Source organism: Schistocerca serialis, chromosome 4, assembly GCF_023864345.2.
Source record: "Schistocerca serialis cubense isolate TAMUIC-IGC-003099 chromosome 4, iqSchSeri2.2, whole genome shotgun sequence".
In the NCBI taxonomy this organism is placed as follows: Eukaryota; Metazoa; Arthropoda; class Insecta; order Orthoptera; family Acrididae; genus Schistocerca; species Schistocerca serialis.
In genome coordinates this window covers 317,978,235-318,000,960 of record NC_064641.1, presented here as the reverse complement: position 1 = coordinate 318,000,960, position 22,726 = coordinate 317,978,235, and the positions used below count along the sequence as shown (strand labels likewise).

At 45.0% G+C, this 22,726-nt stretch overlaps 2 protein-coding genes across 2 annotated transcripts in view; one reads left to right on the top strand and one right to left on the bottom strand.

The window, feature by feature from the left end:
* The window catches only part of LOC126474419 (kallikrein-11-like), a 60,394-nt gene extending 55,998 nt beyond the window's left edge, over positions 1–4,396 (bottom strand). The window contains exon 1 of the mRNA XM_050101889.1: positions 4,039–4,396. Coding sequence (XP_049957846.1) covers positions 4,039–4,396 — 358 coding nt within the window. The remainder of the gene's footprint in view (positions 1–4,038) is intronic.
* Positions 4,397–5,732: 1,336 nt separating this feature from the next.
* LOC126474418 (trypsin alpha-3-like) overlaps positions 5,733–22,726 on the top strand; it is a 53,166-nt gene continuing 36,172 nt past the window's right edge. Inside the window, exons 1-2 of the mRNA XM_050101888.1 lie at positions 5,733–5,742; positions 8,967–9,112. Of these exons, the coding sequence (XP_049957845.1) occupies positions 5,733–5,742; positions 8,967–9,112 (156 nt within the window). The remainder of the gene's footprint in view (positions 5,743–8,966; positions 9,113–22,726) is intronic.

Below are 22,726 nucleotides of genomic sequence, written 5' to 3'. Positions count from 1 at the left end.
CCTAACTACTCTGCTGTGTTACACAATGCTGCAAAATGCGTTGATATCGTTCGATATGCAGAGTTTGCTGAAGCACAATAAGGGGTCAAACCATAGCCACGAAAAACATCCGCATACCATAACACCACCACCTCCGGACTTCGCTGTTATCACAACAAATGATGGGAAGTAACGTTCTCCAGATAGTCTCAAATTCAAACCCTTTCGGCTTTCCACAGGGTATAGCGTGATTCGTGACTCAAAATCACTCTTTCTAGGCATCTAATATCTAGTGCAGTCGCTCTCCACACCACCTCGTGCATCGTTTAGCACAAAAATTGTTCAAATGGCTCTGAGCACTATGGGACTTAACATCTGAGGTCATCAGTCTCCTAGAACTTAGAACTACTTAAACCTAACTAACCTAAGGACATCACGCACATCAATGCAGGACTCTAACCTGCGACCGTAGCGGTCGGCGGTACCAGATTGAAGCGCCTAGAACCGCTCGGCCACATGGGCCGGCACATCGTTTACCATTAACTACAGAAATTTTTGGCTTATGAGGACCTGCTCGACCAGTACACCCCATTCTCTTTTTTTCTCCCTCGGCACAGAGGAAAACACTGTCAAGGAAAAGGGACAGGATCATAGGACATCTCTTAAGACATCAGGCAATTACTTCCATGGTACTAGAGGAAGCTATAGAGACTAAAAATTGCAAGGGAAGACAGAGATTGGAATACATTCAGCAAATAATTAAGGATGTAGGTTGAAAGTACTACTCTGTGACGAAGAGGTTCGCACAGGTGAGGAATTCGTGGTTGTCCGCATCAAACCAGTCAGAAGACATAAGACTAAAAAAAAATGCACAGTCATTGTGCAATTTGGACTGCTGGTCGCATTTTGGTAGCCACGAGCGATTCCTTCTATTGATATCATGTGATTTTAACCAAGCAAGATGGCACATTGCCTAGTATGCTTGGCTTCCATTCGGGAGGACGAAGGTTCAAATTCGCGTTCTACCACCCAGATTTCGTTTTTCCGTGATTCCCTTAAATCGATCTTAGCAAATGCCGGGATGATTCCTTTTAAAGGGCACAGCCAATATCTTTCGCCATCCTTGACACATACCGAGCTTCTGATATGTCTCGAATGATCTCGATGTCAACGCGACGTTAAAACCTTATCTTCCTTCTTCTCCCACCTGATTTTTTACATCCACCCTCCATGCTCGACGGTCTTTTTCCATCGGGACACGAGGTCTGTGTGGTCGTGGTTTAGCTATGGTTGTTCTTAGCATTTCAACTTCACAGTCATATCACCGACAGCTAACATCCGCACCTACACATAGATTGAAATGTCCCTTATGGATTTGTTGCTCAAGTAATATCTAATGACTAGTCCACGTTAGAAGTCACTGAGCTTCCCTAGCCGACATATTATTCAGTTACTGCCTCCGTACTGAAGACAAAATTTCCTGCATGTTTTTCTACTCTTCGTTCTGCCTCTCGCATCATGTAGTGATCAGGACCGCATTACGTAGTGATCGTCAGCTACTTCTCATCAGACAGAGAAGATTCACATGTAGATATGTAAAGTAGATATGGTTCCTACGCAGAAAGAAACTTGCAAGTGTCCTACATACTTCACCCAGCACAGTCACAGCAGCTAGACTACTTAGCCCAGATGAAGTACCATATTCTAACACAAAAAGTCAAGCAGTGAATCGACTAAAGGGGCAGACTGTGTAACAAATTCTAACGAAAAACGGGAAGAGTAAGGAAGACTACTCGCTTTACTTGAAAATAAAGCATCGGACCAAATGAAATAGCTACATACAAAAATATGCCAGTTTTCTAATAACAACATTGGAATAGACAGTAAGAGTAGCTATCAGCTTCGCTTTACGTGTTTGTGTGTACCGTTACGTATTATTTTTATCTTAGTGCAACTAGTAGTTTCTTTGAAAATTATTGTAGAAAATCACGCTTTAGTTCAATGAAAAATAATTCAATAGAAGAAGAAGAAGACTTTACTGTCGAAGAAGGTGAACTTAAGCGTCTACGAAGGAATATCTTCCGTTTAATACAGGTCCCCTCAGAACAATTAGCTGAATTTTACCTACATGTGTGTATTTTATTAATTTTTTTATCCTAAAGCGGATAATAATGCCACAGTTCATTTGAAAACAGATTCGTAAGAAGAAGTTGATTTTAACGCCTACAGTGGCAGAGTGGCTCTACGAAGAAATATATTTTATTTAATATACCTCTTATCAGAAAAAAACAACGTTTAGTTTCTCAGCGGAGAAAACAACACTAGTGGTATTCGAAAGAAGCAAGCATTATAATTCAAGACTCCAGCATAAGCAAGTCACCTACAGAAATCAAAGAGTGTATTCCAGTCATCAGGGGGATTGAAGCCAAATCAACGAAAGAAACTAAGTAGACCGAAATAAGGGCAGGAGGGTCGATGCTATATACACACAATGAGGTGACAAAAGTCTTGGCATAGCGATAAGCACATATACATATGTCGGTAGTGTCGCGTACACAAGGTATAAAAGGGCAGTGCATTGTGGAGCCGTCGTTTGTACTCTGGTGATTCACGTGAAAAGGTTTCCGACGTGATTATGACGGGAATTAACACACTTTCAAAGCAGAATGGTAATTGAAGCTAGAGGGATAGGACTTTCCATTTCCAAAATCGTTAGGGAATTCAGTGTTCTTTGATCTACAGTGTCAGGAGCGCGCGGAGAATACCACAGTTAACCATACTCTCGTCACGGAGAACGCTGACGACCTCCACTTAAAGACCGAGAGCAGATACATTTGTATAGTGGTATTAGTGCTAACAGAGAAGAACCTCTGAGCGAAATAACAGCAGAAGTCAATGTTTGGCATACGAAGAACGTATGGGCTATGGCAGCAGACACCCGAGTGCCTTTGCTAACAGCATGGCAATGGACTCACTTTATAAACAAGGCACTGTGCAAGTGAGTGGCGGCTCAATAATGGTGTGGGCTGTGTTCGCGTGGAATGCACTAGGTCGTCTGGTCGAACTGAACCAATCATTGACTGAAAACGGCGATGCTCAGCTACTTTGAGACCATTTGCAGCCAATCATGGATTTCATATTCCCGAATAACGATGCAATTTTTGTAGATGACAATGCACCATGTCTCTGAGCCACAGTTATTCGCACTTGTTTGAAGAACATTCTGGACAGTTCGAGCTAATGGATTGGCCATCCAAGTCCCCAGACATGAAACCCGTCAAACACTTATGGGACACAATCGGGAGGTCAGTCTTGTATAAAATCCTTCACCGGCAACGCTTTCGCTATTGTGGACGGCTGTAGAGGCAGCATGGCTGAATATTTCTGTTGGGGCTTCCAACGACGTGTTGATTCCATGCTGCGTCGAGTTCCTGCACTCCACTGTGCAAAAGAATTAAGATGCATCCCATTACTTTTCTCATCTCAGTTTTTAGTATACAGACTTTCGTGGATAGTGGAGAAGGGTAAATGTCACTGTCAGGTTAGAGACCTTGGTCTGGAAACGACTATGTTGAAAATTATATGTGAAGATCTTTCTGATACCGAATGAGTACCCATAGCTGTTAAGGTAGGCATTTTAGAGCTCATACTTAGTGCACATTTTTTCTTGGTTAGGTCTGTACTACCACTTCTAAAACTGCCTAACCTACATGCTTAGCAACAACAGTACCGGTACATTTGTTCAAACGTCGGAGATATCAGAATGATTTTCGACTGGTCGTTTCCAGACCAGGGACCCATAATTCAAATTAATAAATCATCATGGAATCACTCTGTATTAAAAAAGAGTCTGTGGAACATTTGCTCCTCGAGAGGCTACAGTTCTGAGTTCGAGTCCAGGTCCAGTAAACTGTTTAATCTGCCATGAAGATTCAAATCAGCCGAGAATGGGAACTCGTTGTGAAACCATAGTGTGATTTTGTAAGATTTTTCTCAGTGACTAAATTTTAAATATTGCTAGATGGAATACCTGAACGTTGTCATCAAACGAGATGGAACCTGAGATCTCGAAGAAACCAATGTCTCTGTCTGTCGTAACATAGTCGAAATCCTCGTGCCAAAACATATCGGAGACGGTGTACGTGGCGCCGCCACTCTCGCGAGTTGACGTACCCACCCGCAGCACGTAATAGATTGGTTCGGCGGCGCCTACGATGCACCACGCAGTCGACATGACAAATCTAGGGCTGACAATGGAGCCGCCGCATTTGTGCGCCTCTATGAACTCCACGGAGACCTGCCATGGGACCTGCGAGATGTCCACCGGCTCACCCCCCAGCACGCGGCTGACGCGCCCCAGCGTGGGCGCCACGCTGCAGGCTGCGGTCAGCAGGCACAAGGCGAGGGCCCGACTCATCTCTCAGGACAGCCACGCAGCACTGCCACTAGCGTTCAGCACTTGCCGTATCAGTTATCGGCACCTCTCCAGATTTATCAAATACTTTGAATCAAAACAGAATTATTATCAGTTTTGTCAACTGACCTAACGGCTCCAGCTATTATTGAGAACAGATAACGTGCAAAAATTCTGGGTAAAGGTACTGCATTCCATGAATTAAAGAACAACCCACTTGTAAATTTCCATTATCGAGCAACGGTTTATGCGTGTTTCCCGAGCAACGAATTATCCATGACTTGATCCCTTGTCTATAAGAGAGTAACATGAATAAATAAATGAGTTACCCTGTAAGCACGGTTGTACACTAGCAGAAAAAATTACCAGCATGGAGCAACAGGTCCACATGGTGGAAGATTTTCTCACATTTTACATATACTACACGTATTACACACGGTACACATATTGCACAAGACATTATTCTTCCGACAGGATCACACATCTATTGAACAGACTGCCTGCGAATAGCAAGTTCAAAAAATATAGTAGCTTCCTGTGACTATATCGCTGTACTGAAAACGAATACAGAGACGATCCTGATATGCCAGGCATCATTTTGGTAAATGGGTATCTCCAACATTACAGACCACGCCAGACACTATTGATGTCAGTTTCGACATCATCACCAAACTTGTTTCTGAGCAAGTGTGTTCAAACGCTCATTGCTCATAACGTGTAAGTCCCTGCTGAACAAGATCAGTAAGTAGATGCACTCCTGCAAATACGACTAAGTCAACCCCTTAGTACATTTTCTTTGTTTGTTAACCTGTAAGATCTAATACGTGGTACGAATGATTTGAGGGTGAATAAAGAGCTATAACTACTACTAGTTCTACTACAACTACGGTGTCTGTTGGAAAGTATTGGGATACCTAATAGTGGACATCAATATGGAGGGTGTCCACCCACAGTCTCTATGACAGCTTGAAATTCTGCTGGGGACACTTTCAGAAAGGCGACTGAGCGTCTTTGGAGGAATGACAGATCATTCTAGCCCAAGAGTCGAAACCAGAGAATATGCTGATGTTGGGCGCTGGGGTCTCGAAAATGGTTCAAATGGCTCTGAGCACTATGGCACTTAACATCTGAGGTCATCAGTCCCCTAGAACTTAGAGTACTTAAACCTAACTAACCTAAGGACATCACACACATCCATGCCCGAGGCAGGATTCGAACCTGCGACCGTAGCGGTCGCGCGGTTCCAGACTGAAGCGCCTAGAACCGCTCGGGCACACCGGCCGGCTGGGGTCACGAGAAAAGACAACATTCTGCTGCGCCAGGAAAATTTTGCGCAGCTATGGCCATAAGTTAGGAGTTAAGAACTGATGGACACACCAGATACTGGACACTGGCAAAGCTGATATTAAGCAAAGAGTTCTGTGAGGCAGGCTTACAACACCTTTCACAGCTGAGTAAGCGTTGTCTGGTGGGCGCTACAAACAAGTATGGAGACAGGTGTGGAGTAAACAGGCGCAACTTAGGGCACTCACATGTTGTGAAAAACCCGAAATTACAGTCACAACAGCGCCTAGCAACTTATATATATATATATATATATATATATATATATATATATATATATATATATTATCCCCCAAACAGGGACAATGTCAGAGGAGTATAAATAACGGAGCCCAGAGGCTCAAGGTGAGAAGTTATGTCGCCATTCCGTCCGAGTCTGAAATCCGCGTCTTCCAAAGGAGAGAATGATGATTGTTTAAGTTGCAGGCCAACCACAGCGACCATCTTGTGATGGATTTTGTCGGCCAGCCAGCCCGCTGTATCAACTGCCGAGATCCGCAGTATGGACGCGTCACAACTATGGTGAAGCAGGTCTAAAACTTGGTTCTACACAGTTCCAGGGAGCAGGAAGCGGCCAGCCATCGCTGTCTAGGTGATGTTGTCCAGTGAACTACAAGCTGCCGCCTAGAGGGGCGGAGCTGGGGGGCGATCCAGCGGCGTACTGCGTCGAAGGCTATCCTCCATCAACGACCAAGCCGTCTTGGGTAGGAGACTGAAGTAGCTGCCACTCAACTTAACAATGACAGCTACCGACTGTTTCCCTTCAGCGTTCTACATGGTGTCTATGAGTAGCACTTGAGTGAAAAGCCAGCTGTGTCTGGAGGGCAGGCGTGGGGCTTTCAACTCGACCGACAAATACTACCGCCCACACCTCCAGGAGATGGCAGGAGCTGTTACTCTGCATGGATGGAGCGGCTGGGTGCCGAAGCAGCAGATTCTGGTGCTGACATCTGCGCTGACACACGTACACACGCCGCCTTACCGCCGCCTGAATCACCAGCGGCACTGTTCATTCTTTGAGTGAACTCTCTACCCTGCAGTATGATTCACCTCTGTGTCTCACACCATATCTGTCAAGCATCCTTCTGCGTTATGACTCCTGAGGTCAGTATGTCATAACAGTTCTACTCATCACAATGGTGTCACATTGTATTCTCTAGCACCTAGTCTAATTGATGTTGTAAGTGGCTGGGGACTGTGTTGACAAATGTCGTACAAACAGTCCAGAGAACATGTGTAATAAGCAATGAGAAAAGGACTAAGCGCCCATAATGATACTTGCAGAATATAAACCAGAGTGCACACAGAAGAAGGAATAACCAAAGAACTTAAAACTCAGAACAACAAAGTATACGTACGAAATAATACAAATAAGGCACTTGAATTAAGTTGCCACAATAGAATCAGTCACTGTTACACAAAATTGTGTTTAAATCCAGGAAGTGTGGTGGCCAGGGGAGTACAGCAAAAACTTGCTGGTGCTCTTCAAACCGCACAACTATACTTCGAGCTGTGTGACACATTGCATTGTCCTGCTCGTAGATGCCAACATACCAAGGAAAAATAAGCGCATGTAGTTCCCAAGGATATTTGCATACTGGTGCTGATGCATTGTGACTTATAGAATGACGAGATCACCAAGAGAATGGCTCAGAAACATTCCCCAGACCCTAACGTTTTTGCAGGATGTTTGCTTCCAGACATTTCACACTGTACATATCAACGAACATTTGTCTAATGAGGCACAGAAACTGAGTCTTCTGCTCTTCAATGGACGTCCAGTTGCTGTATTGGTGTGCAAACTCCAGGTGCATGAACCAGGTACCTGCCGCAGAGGACTAAATGCAGCAACGTTCGCTGAATGATCATTGAGGACCCTTGGTTCATATGGGCAGTCAGTTGCTCAACAGTTGCACGTTTTTTCACCCATGCACATTTCCACAGGCATCGTTGGATCCTATCATCTATAGACCATGATGCAGCAAGGTTGCTTGTGTGGCAGTTTTGGACAGCGTCGTTTTGTCATACACGGTATACTTTAACCATGGCGTCATGCGTACAGTTTACAAAATTAGCCGTTTCAGAAATGCTTCCATCCTTGGCCTAAAAGTCAATGATTACAACCTCTTGGATAAATCACTCCTTTTGACAATGAGACAATGACCCCTGACAGGCTTTTTATATTCTCCACTACTAGTCCTGCCACCTGCCATTGTCAGTGCTTCTTGTACGTTGACATCAAACATAGATGGTGATCACATCAGTGTCACTGGAACATGCACAGTTTAACAATTCAGTAGTACCTAATACATACAGATAGGCAGAAAATCAGTAGACTGGTCCCTCAGAGTTCATTCATGTGTAGCGGCACCACGGTTTAGGATAGGGAAAGTTAGTTTTGTGCTATATTCTGAGCACAAGTTACAGCCAGGTGCGGCCCGGATTGCAGTGAGTTACGCATACCAACAGTTGCGAAGTAGAATAGAGGCCACAGGGCCATCACATTGCTGAAAGAGTATACGTAGCGGTTTTGCATGTCACTAATCACAGTCAGAAGGGACCCACTGGCGAACCTAGCATGTTATGAGTATGTGACACGAAGCGGCACATGTGGCAAAGCAGAGGCACACAGCCAGGTATAAATAGGTGCGGGTTTCTAACAAGATTCATTCACGTGTGGCAGCTCTCCTGGATGGTAGGGCATGTTACACCAACAGCTACACACAGCAGCAGAGGGGGCGCCAGCGTTCCAAGCCACTGCGGGTCACTGGTTCGACCCTCTGAGGCCGACACAGGGTCCGTAGCCAGTAAGCGGCAGCCCACTCCATGACTCGCTACCACAGGCAGTTGTCCTGGCTTCCAACACCCGCCGGAGGCATCCCAATGTGAGGGCTGCAGATTCGGACTCCAGATCGCGGGCGCTTGTTGTCACCGCAATTTTAGCCACACCGGCGAGAAGCATGCAACTGGCCGCCTGCAGCTCACACCAAGTGGCGCTGAGTCAGGCGGGACACAGACTGCTGAGTCAACTGCCGTCATCGTGATGACGCCGCAACTCCACTGCCATACAAGGCCGACACACAGCAGTGCGTGCACAGGTCGCTGAGGCAGCCATTCCATGTCATGCCATTTCACAGACAGCGAAGTGGTGTCCTCACCACTGCGGGACCCAGTGATGCAGATCGAGAGGAATGGGGGCACTGTAGTCAGAAACAATAAATCACTTGGAAAGCCTTCTACCTCTTCCCACTTCATTTGGTGTTGCTGATACATTCGGTGGCAGAAGTAGCCACCACATTTGGTGTCAGAATAACAGACGTCGTCTGTCCAGTACGACGTTCGAGCCCACCGTCCGCATTACATTCACAAGATGTGGTGAGTTTTGACCAATTTTCTTTTGAGTATTGGACGTTTTCTTGCCTTTTTGTGTTTTTGAGTATGGCTCGTGGCATGCCATTTTAGATGTTTTGCGTATATGCATACTATTTATTTTTTTTTGTCAGAACAAGTGTTAGGGTGTTTAGGGCAGCAACATTCATTATTTTTTTGTGGCATTTAATTACTTTTGTGTTGGTTTGAGTATGGTGTTGCTGAGTATGATGATACTGAGGTGTAGGGATTCGGGTTATTCTTGTCCTTAAATGTTTTGTTCTGGGACTAACTGGGAATGAAAGCAACACAATGGCAGTCAGGGACGTGAGATGTGTCGGAACCAGAAGTGGTGTTGATTTTGATGGAAAAAGTAGCACAATTGACAGCAGGCAATATGCAGTTGAGAAATGAATTAACATCTAGAAGTGAGTGGGAAGCCACATCTGATCAGTCGTTGTTGTCTAGGGTGCAGGAGATTGATCCAGCTGCCGCGAGTTTGATTATTCCGTTTTCTGGCAAGGCATCTGAAGATGTGCGTTTATTTGTGGAGGACTTGGTGACTTCAGCGGTGGTGAATGGTTGGTCTGATGAGCAAGTTGTTACATATAGTCAAGATTAGATTAACGACTGAAGCGAAAACATATGTAAGGTGTTCTGAGGCCTTAAGAAGGGCAGGACAGTTTAAGCAGTTAAAGGAAGGGCTTTTACAAAGGTACAAAAAACAGAATAGCGCTCGGTGCTTTAGAGAGAGATTAAATACCCTACTGGCCATTAAAATTGCTACACCAAGAAGAAATGCAGATGATAAACGGGTATTCATTGGACAAATGTATTATACTAGAACTGAAATGTGATTACATTTTCACGCAATTTGGGTGCATAGGTCCTGAGAAGTCAACACCCAGAACAACCACATCTGGTCGTAATAACGGCCTTGATACGCCTGGGCATTGAGTCAAACAGAGCTTGGATGGCGTGTACAGGTACATCTGCCCATGCAAATTCAACCCGATACCACAGTTCATCAAGAGTAGTGACTGGCGTAATGTGAGGAGCTAGTTGCTCGGCCACCATTGTCCAGACGTTTTCAATTGGTGAGAGATCTGGAGAATATGCCGGCCAGGGCAGCAGTCGAACATTTTCTGTATCCAGAAAGGCCCGTACAGGACCTGCAACATGCGGTCGTGCATTATCGTGCTGAAATGTATGGTTTCGCTGGGATCGAATGAAGGGTAGAGCCACGGGTCGTAACACATCTGAAATTTAACGTCCACTGTTCAAAGTGCCGTCAATCCGAACAAGAGGTGATCAAGACGTGTAACCAATGGCTCCCCATACCATCACGCCGGGTGATACGCCAGCGTGGCGATGACGAATACACGCTTCCAATGTGCGTTCACCGCGATGTCGCCAAACACTGATGTAACAAACATGATGCTGTAAACAGAACCTGGATTCATCCGAAAAAATGACGTTTTGCCACTCGTGCACCGAGGTTCGTCGTTGAGTACACCATCGCTGGCGCTCCTGTCTGTGATGCAGCGTCAAGGGTAACCGCAGCCGTGGTCTCCGAGCTGATAGTCCATGCTGTTACAAACGTCTTAGAACTGTTCGTGCAGATGGTTGTTGTCTTCCAAACGCCCCCATCTGTTGACTCAGGGATCGAGACGTGGCTGCACGATCCATTACAGCCATGAGGACAAGATGCCTGTCATCTCGACTGCTAGTGACACGAGGCCGTTGGGATCCAGCACGGCGTTCCGTATTACCCTCCTGCACCCACCGATTTCATATTCTGCTAACAGTCATTGGAGCTTGACCAACGTGAGCAGCAATGTCGCGATACGATAAACCGCAATCGCGATAGGCTACAATCTGACCTTTATCAAAGTCGGAAACGTGATGGTACGCATTTCTCCTCCTTACACGAGGCATCACAACAACGTTTCACCAGACAACGCCGGTCAACTGCTGTTTGTGTGTGAGAAATCGGTTGGAAACTTTCCTCTTATCAACACGTTGTAGGTGTCGACACCGGCACCAACCTTGTGTGAATGCTCTGAAAAGCTAATCATTTGCATATCACAGCATCTTCTTCCTGTCGGTTAAATTTCGCATCTGTAGCACACGATCTTCGTGGTGTAGCAATTTTAATGGCCAGTAGTGTACAATGTCAAAATGACAGGGGGAGACGATGGAAAAATTCGCAGACAGGATAAGGGAAATTAATGAGTATACATACGAGTTGGGTCAGAGCGATGAAACGAATAGTGTTCTATTGCAGGAGGCCGAGCAAATGGCACTTGATGTATTTTTGAGAGGTTTACCGCTGCATATGTCACTGAAAGTGCGTCAAGGGACTCAGAAAGATTTGTATTCTACCATTCAGCTGGCAATTCAATGTGAGGAAATTGACGTGGCAACAGGGGTACGCGAGAGGCAAACTGTGTTTTCAGCTGGTGTGAAATGTTTGAAGTGTGGTCGTACGGGACATTTGCAGAGGCAATGTACCCAGCCACCGAGGAATAAAGGAAGGAGTGGAAATCGGCAGCGGGGAGGATGGAGAAGTGGAGATAGGAGAGGTGGACAAGCATTAAACGGCAGAGGAGGCCCAAGACCCATCTAAGGGAGCTCTCGTTTGATTTCAATGCTACTAATACGTATGCAGAGGTGGAATGCTCAGTGGTAAGATCCATAGGAACTAAAAAGTTTAAGATTTTGTTGGACACAGGGGCGCAAGTGTCAGTGGCTACTAGGAACATAATGGGGCGAAGGAAGTTAGACCCACCACGTTATAGGTTGCGTGGAGTGGAGGATAAGGGGGGTCACACCTTTGGGGTCGGTGACAGTTGACTTTTGAATAGAGGAAGTCCGATTTAATGCGTGCATGGGGGTAGTACCATGGGTAAGCGAGGGCTACGGCATGATCCTAGCAGTAGATTTCTTGCATCAACATCATGCCAAAATTGGCCTTGGACAACGAACTGTTGACCTTGGTGGAATGTTATCTCAGCTAGGGGAAACATTTGTCAGTGCAGAGATGTCGCGAGGGGCGTTCAACGTAATGAACAAACAAATTGAACCGCGTACATTAGCATTAAGGCTTAATTCGCTTGAGTGTGTGGCTAGTGGCACCGGGAAGTCGCTTTGGGTAAGTGTGGAGTCATATCTACCTGTGGGTACAGTATGTGTTATTGAACCATTAGAGGATAATGAAGTTTTTGGTCCATTGGGTTGTTTTGTGAAACGTAGTGTTGTACGGGTATAGGGGGGGAACGACGGGCGAATAGTTCCCATGAACATGGATAATTTCAGTGCAGTGGACGCGAATTAGAGGAAAGGAGCTTTATTTGCAAATTTGGATGTGCCAGATGATGAAGACTGGTGTTCAAGAGGTAGGCGAAGCGATCAACCACTAACTGCCAATAGAACCGCATTGCGTGACAAAATTAAGCATTTCAAAGGAGGAGAAAGACAGCATATGGGAGAATTATTGCGGGAATTTGAGGATTTGTTTTTCCACAAGGGCAGTTACCAGCAACTCCATTAGTTCAACATAGGATACCAACAGGGAATGAAGCACCTGTTTACCGTAAACCATACAGAAAACCGAGGTATTTGCAGCCTCGGCCGGCCTTGGTGGCCGAGCGGTTCTAGGCGCTACAGCCTGGAACCGCGCGACCGCTACGGTCGCAGATTCGAATCCTGCCTCGGGCATGGATGTGTGTGATGTCCTTAGGGTAGTTAGGTTGAAGTATTTCTATGTTCTAGGGGACCGATGACCTCAGAAGTTAAGTCCCATAGTGCTCAGAGCCATTTGAACCATTTTGCAGCCGATTTTGGAGGATTTCACTACTCAACAGCGTTATTATAGAGCATAGTAATAATTGCCGGGAAGCAGGCATTGTCGTTGTGCCTAAAAAATCTATGGATGGAACTAAGAAACGCAGGTTATGTTGTGACTACCGATACCTCAATAATAAGACAGTAATGGACGCATACCCCATTCCAAACATATCGGAGACTTTGGATCACTTAGGACAGTACCAGTACTTTTCTACGATGGATTTCACAAGTGGTTATCATCAGTTAGAGGTGGCTCCAGAGGATCGTCCAAAAACTGCTTTCTCTACTCCTGGATGCCATTACCAGTACATTAGAATGCCATTCGGTTTAAAAAACGCTCCAGCAACATTTCAGAGGTTGCTAGACTGTGTCTTGAGGGGTTTGAAACCACAGCAGTGTCTGGTCTATTTGGATAACATTATAGTGTTTTCAAGTAGTATGGAGCAACATAGACAGCGATTAAGGGAAGTCTTTATGAGGTTAAGAGCAGCTCGTTTGACGCTGACACTGGAGAAGTGTCATTTTGCATTAGAAGAAGTAAAATATTTGGGTCATATTATCAGTAAGGGCGGAGTACGAACAGATCCGAGGTTGGTACAGGCTGTAAGCGTGTCAGAAAGCATTTGACAAACTGAAAGAAGTGTTAACATCAAGTCCGGTTCTTGTGTTTCCAGATTTTGAAAAGGAGTTTATACTAGCATGCGATGCATCGAATCAAGCATTAGGGTGTGTTCTTAGTCAGGAAATTGATGGGAAAGAACATCCTGTAGCCTATGCGTCTAGGTCGTTGAAAGCAGCAGAGATGAATTACTCAGCAACTGAGAGAGAGATGCTTAGCGTAATCTATGTAATCATATATTTTAAATGTTATTTATATGGGAGAACATTTTGGGTAGTGCATTGAAGTGGCTTTTGGGGTCTAAGGATCCGTCCACTAGACTAACTAGATGGGCTGTGGGGCTTAGTGAACTCGACTACGAGGTGGTGCACAAGCCTGGGAAGAAGCACGGTGATACGGATGCACTAAGTAGGAAGGTGGCAAAAGTAGAAGTCATAGGTTATGACCTAGCAGTGTGGCAATAATTACAGGATGCGGACAACGATTGTAAATTGTATTTGATACAGCCACAATTTAATATGGACGACGGTCTTCTGTGCAGGGAAACGAAGTTAGGGCCAAGGGTAGTAGTGCCAGCGAAGTTGAGGGATGAGGTTTTAAAGGAAGCACATGATCACGTGTTATCCGGTCATGGAGGGTGTAGAGCGACGAACAGGAGAGTGGCGGAGAGGTATTGGTGGAGAGGTAGGAAAGGAGATGTTGAGCAGTATGTCGAGAATTGTATACTATGTGTGCAGAGAGCAGATTTGAGCCGGAAACAGATACAGCTACAACGATTGCTGTAAGCGGCATGTCCATTCTCTATGCTGGGGATCGACGTTTTACGACCTTTCAGGCGACCACCATCAGGGAACAGATTCGTTCTGACAATAGTAGACCATTTTTCGAGGTATGTGGAGATGGTGGCTATGCCAAATCAGCAGGCAGCAGTAGTCGCGCGAGCGTTAGTAAACTACTGGATTTTGAAGTTTATTGTGCCGGAGGCAATAATTACTGACCAAGGGACCAACTTTATGTCGGTTTCAATGAAGGAGCTGTGTAAATTGTTGAACGTAAAGAAGTTGAGGACGAGCGTGTTGCATCCACAAGCCAATGGAAGGACAGAACGGGTATACAGAACAATCGGGAAGATGCTGAGTTGTTATGTGGATTCTCATCACAATCAGTGGGACGAATATTTGAGGCATATTGTGTGCACATGCAACGCAAAAGTCCATGCAAATACCGGTTTGAGGTAATGTACGGGCGAAAAATGCGTCACCATTTGATTTGGTGAGGCTACAGACAGAAGGACCGGTGAATCTGTATGTCAATTCGCAAGGACAATTCTGGATGTTTGGAAACAGGTACAAAAGGTGAACACAAAGACTTTGGAAAGGCAGGACGACGCAGTAAAGCGGAAATGAAGTTTCCCGTAGTGTCGAGTGGGGCAATAGGTAATGCTGTCCAGGCCCTATATGCTAAAAGGGCCATACCAAGTTGTTGAAACCACATCCCCCGTTAATGTTAAGCTTCAGCTGCCAACTAGAACAACGATAGTACACACTGGGCGGTTACGGCCATTTAAGGGTTGCCCGGATGTGATTCCAGGAGTGTCACAGGAAGGAAATAGGAAGAAAGAGAGAGTGAAGAGAGTTGCTTAGCAGAGGGAAAACCAGGAAGATAGAGTACCGTATGCTTTGCGGTCCAGAAAGTAGTAGAGTATTTGTAGTTTTTTTTCGTGTCATGTATCATTGGATTTGCGCAGAGTAACTAGGCATTGTATTTTCATATGTTGTGTGTATTTTCGAATATAGCCTGCTGTGGAGAGCAGTCCATTTGGAGAGGGAGGAAAGGTGATGGTGATCCCTGTCCTCAGGTCACTGAAAGGGGGAGCATTGGCGGTGATTCGTCTCTTCATCATCGGGGTGGACGCCTTACAGGTGTAGCACCTGGATGGGGGTGTGCTGTACTCGAGGCAGGAAGATGTGGTGGTGTCGAGTCACCAGTGGGCGTTAAGGTTGGTATGGAACGTATGGGAAATGCGGAATGAAGTAAGGAGGCTTTAGGAAGTGTTCGAAGAACTTAGGCAGTGTGCAGAGGGCAAGGGAATGCTGAAGGAAGTTGCAGGAGAGTATAAGAAATTGCATGAGGCTTATAAGACACTACGGAAGCAGGTAGGATGGACGGAGGAAGCGGTGCCACGGGTAAGACGGAATCGAGGATGGCTGAACGCAGGGGGGAAAATTTTAAGACAGATTTTGGAACCACAGACGAAAGCGATATAAAAGAACTGAACAACACGGTGGGAGTGGTGAGGCAACTCGCAGAGGACAGTAGGGCAACAGAAGCTTGGCAACAAATGGTTGCTCCGCGCATTAGCAAGGCAGGTAGTGGAATAAGCTAAGGCGTCGGAAGACGTAATAAATCGTACCCTGTGAACCCTACAAGGGCATCTAGAAGTACTAGATAGCAGGCTGGTGTTAACCAGACTTTTGCAAGGAGTAGCTGACAGTGTGCGGGATGTGCAGGGTGTAAAAACGAATCTGCAAGAAGCGCTACATCACGCATTGCAAGACCAGATAAGTACCGATTTGTTACCGCCGGACCAATATTTACGAGGGTTGCGCAAGGCGCAGAAGAAACTACCGTCAGGGTTATATTTAATAATGGAGCCCAGCGAGCAAAATTTGCCGTTTTTCTACCATGTTGCAACAGTAACGGTAACAACCGACTGCGTACAAGTGTATAATTCGGTCTAAATCTCGCTTATGCGGAAGAACGCGAAGTTTCAGTGCTACACGGTCCACTCATATCCAGTGAAGTGGGGAGCGTTGAGCAAGTTTGTGGAAGTGAAAACTAAAGAGGTATTGCTGATCTCGGCAACTAGAAACCGGTACGCCAAGATGGCAAGGGAGGAATTACGAAACTGCCGTAGAGGGAAGGCAACGGTATATCCAGCCAGGGTGGTAAGTACCAATCTGAACACATGCACGGTGCAGTTATTTTTACCCAGGGGGGAAAGGAATAGACTGTCCAATGGACGTCATCGAGCCAAAAATGAGCTTGCAACGGGTCGGGATGCATTGGATCTTCTCCACCTACGAGAATTTGGTAGTAGCAGCAAGCTGTTTTGAGCGGAGCGGAATTTTAATCAATGGAACTAAGTGTAACATAAAAGGACCATCCTCCCATCTACCAGCGTCAATTTCAGGAGTCACGCAATTGAAAGTTGCGCAGCCATAGCTTTACTGGCCAGAAGCCACTTTAGAGTTTTTGCCGAGGCTGAGTCTGACCTTGTTAAACCAAACTCTGGAGCAGGTTTGTTGAGATCCGTAAACCAGTTCATTAGAGCAAGAGGGCCGCTTATCAGCCGTGAAGCTTGTCAAACATGTCGCTCAGTATAGGGAAAGGCAACGGCAAATAACGATCATTTTGAGCACCTCTGTACCAAGTGTCATCGCAGCCTTAACTTTGTTATGTGTTGTTTTCTTTCTGATCAGGCGGAGAGCTAATTCCAAGAGGGAACCAAGGGTAGTCCAAGTCCCAGTGGATTGGATACTGAGGGCGTGAAACGAGTAGGTAAGGGGTTGATCGAGCAATAGTCGTCCAGTAAGGAATTTTTACGTTTTGTTTCATGTCATGGTTTTAAGGGGCACTAGACCACGTTTAAATTTTCTAATAGTAAGGAAATATGCCATAGGTGCCGACTCAAACAAGTTAAGAGCTACTTAAGCTTCCACTCGGGGACCGATTCTCTCCGAAGATGGGAATAGTGTGGGAGCACAACCATTTAGAATAGAGACAGTTAGTTTTGTACAATATTCTGGCACAAGTTACAGCCAGGTGCGGGCCAGATTGCAGTGAGTTACACATACCAACAGTTGCAAAGTAGAATAGAGGCCACAGGGCCGTCAAATTGCTCAAAGAGTATACGTAGCAGTGTGACTTAAGAAGTCGGGATTAGCATGGTAGGTCAATGCCCCTATAATGTCACTCCTTAAACACAACTAGTAGATCAATAATTTATTCAATACCACATTTATAAAAACAACGTACAATCAACACGTGGCCATCTGAAAACAATCTCCAAAATGATAAATGGCTTCCTTTTCAAGCGAACAGCAAATTAGAATTACTTAATGAACAATACATCTGAAGTAAAAGGGTGGCTCAGATTTTTTTAGCAATAACACAACCAACACAATATGTTACACTCAATATAATTCATTGGCAAGCAAATTTAAAAATTAAAAAAAAAATACATGAGAGATGTTAAATTTTAGTCAAAGGGGCAGTGACGCCAGGCTGCCCTGGGCAAAAGGTGACTTGACTTCTGGAAGCAGCAGACCAGCCATCCAAAACATCGGGGCCCAACTGGGAGTCACTTCCCATTAGACAACACGTCACAGCTTCTGTGCACCGAAGCCGAATGTGGCGCCGCTCCCATACACACCAACTCGCAGAAAACATGCCAAACACCAAGCAAACATCAATTAATATAAGTTAAAAACCAATAAATAATAATATAATGTAAAAAACAATAAGTCCTTTCAATAAAACATCTAAAATATCAGATTTTTACATAGTTAGGCAAAGAATATTTGCACATATCATTAAGGCCGACAATGTGTACAAAAATGAAATGTAAATAATTTCAAGATAATATTACGTTATTCAAATGCACAACTTTAGCACAAACTAGATTTTGTGCTCTTTAATTTCCTTGCATAGATCTGCAATTTACTGTGAATAGTGTAAGCTTGATATGCAGAAAATTACAACTAGTCTATGACCTAATATCTTCAGTAGCTTACAGTGACTACATCTTTTGGGGACGCTAATTTCCTTAAAGTAATGATTGCTGGCCTCCTTGCGATCACACGCCTTGTGGGTTGCTCTTACATCAACAACACATACATTAGGGCAACCAGCCGACCAAAAAGCGATAGTCGCTACAACAAAAATGGTTAACACAAAACGAAGGCACCAAATCCACTTACACCTCAGATGGAGAGCATTGTTTGAGATGGTCTCGAGGAAATGGTCTTGACTGAGAAAACAGGTACCAAAGCAAGGCGACGAGCAGCGCCCGGAGTTGACATCAGGCAAGTGCACCACAAACTCACGACTGTCTTGCAAAGTAGACCGGCTGTGCCGCTGCTGGCCGAGCCTGCGTCTTTTGCTCCGTCATCCCCTCAACCGTCCTAGCGCCTTGTGGCGAGTCCCACAACAAACTCCCCGACCGCAGATACCCGCCACCAGACCACAACAGGGGCAATGATCGTAGTACAGCCGGGTAATCGATAGTCGTTCATAGAGCTGGTGTGCCAGAAAAGACACACCACGGCTCAAACAGTTTTGAACGGGCCCATTGGCCAACCTAGTGTGTTATGAGTACATGATGCAAAGCAGTGCATATGGTAAAACAGAGGTTCACAGCAACGTATAAATAGGTGTGGGTTTCTAACGAGATTCATTCAAGTGTGGCAGCTCTCCTGGTCAGTGGGGCATGTCACACCACCAGCTACAAGCAGCAGCAGATGGGGCGCCAGCGTTGCAGTCCGCGACGGGTCACTGGTTCGAACCTCTGAGGCTGACGCGAGGTCTGTAGCCAGCCAGCGGCGGCCCACTCCATGGCTCGCTACCACAGGCAGTTGTCCCGGCTTCCACCACACACCGGAGGCATCCCAAGGCGAGGGCCGCAGATTCAGACTCCGAATCACGGGCACTTGTTGTCACCGCGATCTTAGCCACGCCAGCGAGAAGCATGCACCTGGCCACCTGTGATTCAACAGCAAGCGGCACTGAGTCGGCAGGGACGCAGACCGCTGAGTCAATTGTGGGCATCCTGATGACGCCACAACTCTGCTTCCATACAAGGTCGACACACAGCAGTGCGTTCGCAGGTCGCTGAGGCAGCCATTCTGCGCCAAGACGTTTTGCAGACAGTGAAGTGGTGTCCTCAGCATTGCGGGACCCAGTGAAGCAGATCGAGCAGAATGGGGGCACTCTCATTGGAAACAATAAATCAGTTGGAAAGCTCGGATGTGTCTTAATACCGTGCCTTCTACCTCTTCCCGCTACATTTGGTGTTGCTGTTACATTCGGTGGCAGAAGTTGCCACTATACATGTTACACGATAAGATCCACAGATAATTGCAAGCATAACCAAAGCAAACGTTTTACTTAAATCTGAACAGATAAAACAAGACATACAAAATTCACTATGGAGCTTGCAACACATTCCACGGCACACAGAATATTAAAACGGTAAAGCAATGAAATCCAACAGCAATGACAATTTATTTTTCACCAGGTAGACTTCCTTCAGCTTGTACTCTTTCAGTTATATACACTACACCCAATAATGCCCACCTTGTGTCTCACTGTGCAATCAATAAGCAACTTAATTAGACCAGTGCTACTTCACTTGGCTGCATTACAGCAGCACATGTCACAAGAAGCACCCACTCCTCTAATCGTGCTACAATGTAAATGTAAATAAAACAGGCATGCTCCTGGATGGGGCAAGAAGGTGGGGTCGTGCTACAGCAAATAAATAAACTAACAGAGAGCAAGGACCGCTGCCCTAGCAACCAGCTCTTCACTCTCGGCTGTGCTACCTTTCTTGGATTCATTGAGCCCAATGTCATCATCCTCTTCTCCAGCTGGAATAAGGGCCTATGTTGACAGAAAACACCTATCAATCTTGGCCAACCATCCAATAGACTTCTTCGCTGATTTGTCTCAAGTTTCCTGCTTCGTCTCTCCAAGACACAGTCTTTGTCCACCAAGCTGCTTTGTACTCCATTCGCTGGCCAATTCCCATCTGTTTCCGCTTCACACTTTCACAGTGGCTGTGTGTGGTACCGACTGGTGGTGGCGCTCTCAGCACAGATAAGATATTTGCTCATCTAATATTTCGCTGATGTCAGCATCAGCACTTCCTTAGCTTCAAGGTGATTCCAGGTATAACGTCTTACCCCATGCCAAGGTCGAAGAGGGGACCTACTCCCTCCCCCTGAATTTCTGCTATCATGCATTAAGCACTCCCCACCCTGATCACTCCCATGTCTGAACCTGTAAGAGTGAGGCTCGACTGCAGTTCACTTGTATGTCACATATCACTGACACGAGCACCAACACAGCTCACACCCCACAGTTCTGCAATTTTGTATCAAGCGCGCCCACCCTGTGCTCTGCAACTATGCTTGAATTACTGACTTAGAAAAATTCATTTAATGACTGACCCACCAGTCCTCACATTAGCAACTTTGATTTGATGCTATATATCATTTGCCATGGAATACTGGAACGTTTAGATAGAATATTTCTCTTTAGGTAGTTAAAAACCAACATTTTATTATGAAATACAAATAATGAATTAGGAATTCTTATTTGCTAACAATGAGCTTTTCACCTTAAACACTGAAAACAGAAATAAGTGACAGTCCCCTTTCATATCCCCCTTGCTCCTGCCACCAGCAGGTAACTGTAGTTAAAAATTGATATTTCTCTATGAACGATCAAAAACCAGAATCTGCTTATAAAATATAAATAATAATTTAGGAATTCATATTTGTCAAACATCGTTTTCACGTTAAATACCATCCTCCAAAGCCAGAAAAAGCGAAATAATAGCAAACTCAGTTTTGAATCTCAGTTCCTCCTGTCACCAGTGGATGGCTACGCTGAAGAAGTGCGACGTGAGCTCGATTTTTGCACCACGCCAACAAACGGCTCCGCTGTCAAAAGTCGCCCTTAGGTCATTGGTTGTACCATAAGTAATTAGTTCTCACCGTTACCAACAAATGTACCTATAGTAGAAGACACAGTTGAGTCATAAAATAATTATTTCCCATAGCTAAAATGTTGCAATATCCTAAAATGTCTGCAAATACATTGGAAGCCAAAAAAGGAAAATATTTACACTGAATATCCGTCTATTTGAGGTTAAGACATAAACAGCGCTCTCAGACTTATCAGTTAAAGAGACACCACAATGTTGCAATTAAAAAACGTAACAGTCTTGTAAATTAATTATTCTTTGTGAGACGCCCGCTAAACCCGCTGGGCAGAACAGGTAATAGGATTGTGGAAAGGGCCAAGGGTTAAGGTCACTTTCTGCTTCTAATTGTCATTTACTGTAATTTAATAACCTTTACAACCAAAGCGGCACATAGCCGCAACTCTTTCACGGCTGAAGGCCTCCAACAGGAAATCTTAACAAGAAAAAAATCCAATTAAGATCGCAATAAAATAATTTAAAAAAACAATATACATAAAGTGCAATACAAATGGCTGAGGGCCACAATTAAATTCCAAAATTTTAGAATGTATTACCATAGACCTTTAAAGGCAGAAGGCCAACAAGAAATCTTAAAAAAGTCAAAAATTCAATCAAGATAGCAATAAAATAATTAAAAACCCAAAAGGCAACACATGCAAGGTGCAACACAAATGACTGAAGGCCACAATTAAATTTCAAAACTTCAGAATATATTACCATAAACTTTTAAAGGCAGAAGGCCACCATGTTTAATAACAAGAAACCTTAAAAATCAACAAGATAAAAATCCAATTAAGAAGAAATAAAATAATTTAAAGGAGCAACACATGCTGGATGCAATATCAGTGGCTAATGGCCACAATTGAACTTTAAAATTTTAAAATATATTACCATAATCTTTAAAGGCAGAAGGCTACAGTGTTTAAGCTTGAAAGAAATTAAAAAATTAATTTGCAAAATTTTAAGAAACAAAACAAATAACTATCAACATAAAATTTAAAATAGCTGGCAACAGATAATTAAACACCGGTGGCACTCAGAAGGCCTCCAGGGAGGTCGGTCTGCTCTCGTTCACTTAGGTGAGACAGGTGGTGAGCCCAACTATACTTGATCCGTCGGAACCCAACCAGGGGACAGCCACGGACCGACCGACACATCGACTTGCTTGCTATCAATCGGTACATGAGAATTCAAACACAAAATCTCAGCAACAGCGAACCACCGGAACGAGCCACAACAGGAATGGACGTAGCTCGAAACCACTACTCAACTCTGAAGTCCTGGGTCGGTGAACCACGAAGCTCGTAGCGATCGAACAGCTCCACACTCGCTCCGACACTGCGCGGGGACCGGTAGCGGACCCAGCCGACTGCACCGCGTG